The sequence below is a fragment of the Ananas comosus genome, linkage group 11 (genome assembly GCF_001540865.1).
Source record: "Ananas comosus cultivar F153 linkage group 11, ASM154086v1, whole genome shotgun sequence".
NCBI lineage: Eukaryota > Viridiplantae > Streptophyta > Magnoliopsida > Poales > Bromeliaceae > Ananas > Ananas comosus.
This window is the reverse complement of record NC_033631.1, coordinates 4453172-4459922: the sequence shown is the minus strand read 5'-3', so window position 1 is coordinate 4459922 and position 6751 is coordinate 4453172. Positions and strand designations below refer to the sequence as shown.

The 6751-nt window shown below is 37.3% G+C and overlaps 1 protein-coding gene across 2 annotated transcripts in view; it reads right to left on the bottom strand.

Moving 5' to 3' along the window:
• Positions 3711-6751, bottom strand: part of LOC109717718 (major centromere autoantigen B) — a 9260-nt gene continuing 6219 nt past the window's right edge. The window contains exons 3-6 of one of the 2 annotated variants that reach the window (XM_020243597.1): positions 4757-5004; positions 4470-4598; positions 4283-4345; positions 3711-4074 (exon numbers count right to left, since the gene is read on the bottom strand). In XM_020243597.1, the coding sequence (XP_020099186.1) occupies positions 3982-4074; positions 4283-4345; positions 4470-4598; positions 4757-5004 (533 nt within the window). In that variant the 3' untranslated portion in view covers positions 3711-3981. Of the gene's footprint in view, positions 4075-4282; positions 4346-4469; positions 4599-4756; positions 5011-6751 lie in introns of both variants that reach the window. The other variant, XM_020243596.1, reaches the window with a different exon arrangement.

The window sequence follows — 6751 nt, the reverse complement described above, 5'->3', positions numbered from 1 at the left end:
AAGCCGAACCGGGGCAACAAAAACCGCGGGAGGCCGATTGCAAGTGACTACAAGCAATCAGAAAGCAATTTGAGGTGGGTTGTGCTCACCGAAATGTTAAGCTCGCTTCCATGTCGAAGCGATGTGAGATTTACTATTGATGCATATATATATATATAAATATGTAATGCTAGTTGATTGCATAAATGAATGCATAGGGTGGGTACCATGAGAATGCATGAGATGTTATGCAATAACTACTTAAGATGAATGTATATGCATGATGACGCATCAAAGAGTATGCTAGAAAGGATAGGCATATTAGCATTATGATAATGCATGCTAGATGATAATTGCATATGGATATGTTGAAATACATGCTAGGATAATGCATGATGATATGGTCTTGAAATGGTAAATAGAATGTGCATGTTGATAAAGTGGGCTATACTAGATGTATATGCATGTTGGCATAATAGAATGTAGACTCGGGTCAATAACTCTAGGTTGATAGAGAACTCGACATTGGAGAACAAGAACATGTAGCTATAGTACTCGATGTTGACAATTAGGATGTCAAGTAGATCTAGTGGCATTGAACCTAGTGTTGTTAAACATAGATTGGATATGTGTGGCATTTAACCTAGTGTCATGAGCCTAGGACAGATACGAGTGGCATGTGAAATACAAGTGTAGTAGTCACACTATGGTATGAACATAGGGACAGATGAGTTCCCGAGTCGATTGATATGTTGCATGAGAACTTAGTGTGGCAGAGACACTTGTAACATGATGACTATAGGGATAGGTGGATTTCCCGAGTTATTGTTATCCCTAGTTGATAGGGTATCCTCAGTGGGCGAGGATTGGATCATATTCACATAGTCTGTTTTGGGCTTGGGGTGGTCGCTCCACACAAGCAATGCAATCCGAAGTTGTCACACGAGCGAGGTAGCTCATGAGCAGGTAGCTCACCGGATGGGACACGAGCGGGGTAGCTCCTCACCTATTGGCTGGGACGTGAGTTGGGCAAAGAGCGGGGTAGCTCTTCACTTATGAGATTTGAGATTGGAGTTAGGGCGAGGAGCGGGGTAGCTCTTCACCTATAGCATTCGAGATGCGAGTTGAGGGCGAACCTTCAGGTTAGCCAAGTGATTTGGCGACAAACATATGAGTTATAGTTGAATCCCAGTGGAGTGGATTTGGTATCCCAGTTGAGTGGATTTAAGGCTGAGGTGTAAGTGAGATGTCCTTTGCCTCGAGCCTGACTTTGTGCTGTATTCCACAGATGATTGACTCAAGACCGAATAGGGTGGATAGTATTATAAAGGTAGATAAAACCTTATTAACAGAATTGTCAATGACATGAATCTAAGATTGGGGAAACCTTAGAAGTCAATTGGATGAGCTATGGATAGCGAAATAAAAGTAGAATCGGGTGATCTACTTAGTTAATTGCATTGCATGGTTGCATGATTACATATAGCAAGTTGCGAGGCATGAACATGATAATTGTTAGTTGCACATATTTATATCTGTGGATATTTGTTGGACTAACATATTTGCAGTGCCTCTTTGGACCTGATGGGTCGAGCTTTTCCCTTGAGTGGTCGTACCCACTGGGAACTATGGACAATAGTTCTCACCCCCATGTTGTTTTTGGGGGTACAGGTTCACACGTGAGCGGCGCGGCGGCGCAAGGAGAGAGCGTAGCTCCGTAAATAGCGCCCCACCCCGAGACTAGAGATAGCGATACCCCGAAGTGGCCTAGCTTAGGGGTTAGAGAAGCAAACTTGTATCAAATTTGAAATAAATGATGATTGTATTTGGAAGAAAATGTAAGTCGAAAATATAATATGTGTAACCTGGGATGAATGCTTGTAACAGCTTAGTTGTTTTATATTTTATGTTTTTGATACTTCCTTGTGCAATTTATACTTGATTTCTGTTCCTGGTTGGAACATCGTGAATTGTATTGATTGCGACGCCTAAGACGTACAGGGGAGACTCTGCCCGTTCGGCGGCCTGTCGGCATGCCCGAATCCTACCAATAAGCGGGTGTCGGGGCGTGACAGCGGTGCTGGAGTATTTCTTGAAAGACCGGTAAATCTATTGCTTGTCTTCTTCACCCTCGTAGAGCATGTTAATTAAAGGGCTTGAGTTTTCATTTGAGTTTGGCATGTAGATTGATTGCTTTGAGACGTCATTTGTTTCTTTTGGGATGAGTAATTACCCTTAGAAGATAAGGCCCCCAATGTTATCTTTCCTTTAGCGAAAAATGATTCATTATAGTGTAAGGATATGATCATAGTTTTAGAAGCAACTCGAGTAGCAAACTGAGTGGGCACGACTAAACTAGAGACACTTGATGCATTATCAATCATAGGTCCCTTTGCCTTTCTTATGTAGGAAGCTTGCCAAATTTTGTTAATTTTAGAAACTTGCCCCCAGCACCTAGCATCGGTGTTTGAAGTGGCGTTTTTTGTTGATATCCCAAGCTTTATGTTCTTAGGATACGATTTTGTTGGAGCTTTCATCATGACAAAATGATTTGAGCCACTCGAGCTTGCCTTTTGCATAACAGTCCGTTGCTTAAAACCACGAGTCTTTTCTTACTTAACTGATTGTTTAGCATGTTCAAAAGTCTTCACGTTGACATCCCCGCACCATACGACGACAACAGGCGAAAATGATCCAAATTGGATTTGAAAGCTTGCAATAGCTGCCATTTCGAATTGTGCTTTTGCTTTTCCTCCTGCACAAAATTGTTACAACAATTAGTAACAGTACGAAGTAAAAGAATAAATTATCATATGACCAGCAAAGATGGGAGGAAAAGTATATCCCCAGTGGAGTCGCCATTTTTGTGTGTTAAAAATTTAAAAGTGTTTGCGTTAGACGAGAGGATTAGAATATTATATGTTGAAAAAAAACAGAGATTAAAGGTTCTATACTCCTTAGGAATCATAAAGATTTCTAATTAATTACGCCTATTCACATTTAGGCAACCTCCGTTTAAGCTGGTAAATTATGATAATTAGCAAAACAGAATGTATTTCTTTTATTATTCTTGTACATCGGTGTACATAAATTAATACAACTGAAAAAGAGGAAAAGCGACAATTATCATCTTTCTACTTCTCTGCTCTTCAAGGTGTTTCTCCAAACAACGTGAGCCACGCATCATTCATAAGCTTTCTTTGGTATTTCATCGAGCATTTTGACACGCACACAAGTATATGTGCAAATTGTCTTTAACATTTCATCGAATACTTGGCACGCGTACATGAACAATACAGCATGCTCAAGTTGAGAAGTGGAGGAAATGGTGAAGAAGTGTGGAGAAATAAAAGGAATAGTAAAATGATGGAGAAGTGGGAGAAAATGATGAAGTGATTTTTTTTTTTTTTTTTTTTTTTTTTTTTTTTTTTTTTTTTTTTTGTGGTAACAAGCACCACTCATTTCAGCTCACCACCTCAATTGAATTAGTATACGGGTTTAATACAATTAACATAAAAGACATGCGAGAAACAGCTTCCAAAATTCTTCCCTTTACCGCGTCAGCTACTTCGCAAGGAAAGAAACAATTACGTCAGCCTCAATTGATAAAATAGTCGTCCTTCTATTATTCTTTCAATCATAAATTCTATACTGTCGTGTGTGCTGGTCTGATGGCGGAGTTCTTACCGCGTCCGTAGAAAAGGATGTTTGCCAACCAGAAAAACCAAAAATTTATAGTTTACTTCTTTCCATTTCTTTAAATTTTTAAATATAAGATACCTTCCGGCATCCCGCTGAGTTACATTGCAAGCTGGTCAACGATGAGAATAGTAGGGTAGTCCATCTACCAACAACCAACCATATAGAATTTTTATTTGTAAAAGCCAGAAAAAAAAAGGACATCAATAACAAATGAGGCTCAAGTCCCCTTGTAAGACCACCAAACCTCAATTAAAATGCAAAGCACTGAAACGAATGCCAGAAAGCACGATGCCGTGAAAACTACTTTATTTTCTGTTCTTCCGCTTTGCACCTTCTCTTGATGTGGTCGTTCATTGGCCCTTCTGCCTGCTTCTCAGAATGGTTTCGCAGCCTCTGCAAGAAAACAAGGGAAAGCAACCTAATCAGTGCAGCATATATTAGCAGTATACTGACTCTGTGTGTTTACGAGCTAAAGTTCTAGCACACGAAAGTCTAAGCATATACTTTATTTGACACAAACTCCGTTTTTCGGAATACAGAAAAAACCTGCTTAGGTGGATTCAAAAATCAAGAGAAGTTGGAAAAAAATAAAAAGGCGTGCCTTTTTCCTTCTGCGACTCTGTCGCTGACGACCAGTATCTTTTTTCTTGTTTGCAAGCGGTTCCTGCAAATTTTGAATGACAAGAAATTGGCCACCGACTCTATAAGGTAGCATATGCGAAAGGTAAAATCTAATTTAATCCTTCTCAAACTGAGTAAATGATAGGTCGTGCACGAAAATCACGCACCTGAGCAAGAGCTATGGTCCGAGCATGCCTTTCAGCATGTGTTTCTTGATCTTCCTCTAGCTCGCCATCACTATTGAGCATCAGTTTGAGCCTCCCTTCTCCTAATAATTTCTTGGAACGTGCATGTCTCTATCACAAAATATATTATCCTATTTCAATTAATATGCAGCAGTGGTGCTCAGAATATTAGCAAGCTGAGTTACGAATCATAAATTATTCTAATCTACCAAAGAGCGGAACCCAAGTTATTCCAAAAAAGTTTAAAACATTACACCATCATTGGATACCTTTGATGTGAGATGTGCCCTGACTGTTTCCTCACTCAAGCAGATAATCCGGGGACAAAGACGGCACTTAAAGACTGACTTGCATTTTAAAATAAAACTAGCAAAATCAGGGTCAGAAGGATCATTTATATTAGGGGAATTACGGGCAGCATCTAAACAATTGGATTCTCCATCCCGAATATTCCTAATAAACGGCCTATTTTGATGGTTTCCACGACCACTGTCAAAACCATCTTCCTCATCAACAGCTGAACCTAATCAAAATAAGAAATACTTATGTATCAGGTCTCATTAAAGTGGAACTCTTTAACCAGATAATGCTAAACAAAAGTTTTAAGTTACAGATAAGAGCAGAAGACTTGTAAGTATTAATGATTTAGACAGTGATTAGATATCTAGAAGAAGAAAGGAAAAAAAAAAATTTGCATCCATATATTAAAACTGGACGAATAAAATATCTAATGCCTGTTTAACTCGGTATACAGATTATATCAAGCTAATTGAAGTCGATGATCAGAATCATTTTATATCTTAGTTCTAAGTGTCAAACAGTATACGTATAATTGTATTTGGTGAAAGGAGACAAAAAAAAAGAGGACGGCAAGGACCGCCATGTGTCCTCAACACTTTTTTTCCTAAAAAATTATCCTTTCATATCCTTCACATCCCGAAATTCTATAAGAACATATATTACTTGATACTATAAAAATAAACATAAACACCAATATATATGTTTGCATATATGTATGAATCTATGTATGCTTATATGTATTAATATGCCAATCACATGACACATGTCATTCCACTGTCCAGTGACATGACATTTTCACAAACGAATCATAAAGAACATAATAATTATAAACACTCTCCTGAAGCCAGAAGCTGCTTGTGGTTACGATTGTGCCCTTTAAAGTTTCAGATTTTTACATAGGTGAAAAAGCATTAACTTTAGCTAAATAATACGAACGATAGAACTTTTAAAAGTTTCAAATTTAATGGCTAACTTAACAATAAAAGCTTGATTTAGAAAACTCTTCGTAGAAGTTCCCAACATTTGTAACTTTCGACAACTTTGCATAAAACATTAGATTTTGATAGGATATTTTATAATAATTATAATGAAAATTGTAAAGATTCAATCCACCAGCACTAATAACTCGTTAGGCCCTAAACCACCGGCCCAAAATGCTTTAGCCAATTATTAGTATTACAATCTCTGATCCTTATAGTCACAATCATGATCTCTTCTCCATCCGATGTGGGACTATTTAGGCATCACAAAAACTGATGAGTTCTAAGATACATTTCACACAATTTTTTTTCTGAAATAAAAGAACAGAGGTTAAGGAGTATAATCAAAATTTTCAAATTTAGTTGTTCATCAAAGGTTTGTACTTTTCTCGAATTTTACACGAATGTGAGTGTAAATTAGATATTACAAACATACCCAAAAGCTTGAAACAGTATAAAAATGTGACTATGTAGTTAAAATTCTAACATTCTAAGACGTTGTTAAAATTAGATACTTGTATGTAACTTTTCAAAAGGTATTTTTATCATATATTTGCATATTGTGATATTAATTTTTAGTTTTTCTTGGATGATATTTTACGTAACTAATAAAGTGTGCTATAACTCACAAGAATATTGCCATTACATATTTATTCGTGTAAGCCGCATCACAGATCTAGTAGAATTAAAAAAGATTATGACTTCATATTTCATCGACTATTCTAATAGTGTAGAGGACCAACCTTAATGGGTTCTCAATATAGCTTTCTTTGGATACATTCATAGATGAATAAGGAAAGAAGAGAAGGAAGATAGACATGGAGCAAATTTACCGACTTCAGAAAAAAATGATTTAATAGTCCTATTTTATCAGTTAACTAGCATCTTTCTAATAATGCATCAGAAAAAGGTTTGTATACTGTAGAGGGTTAGAGCACTACAACAAACGGAAATTCTTTTTTTTTTCTTTTTCTCCTCCCCCCC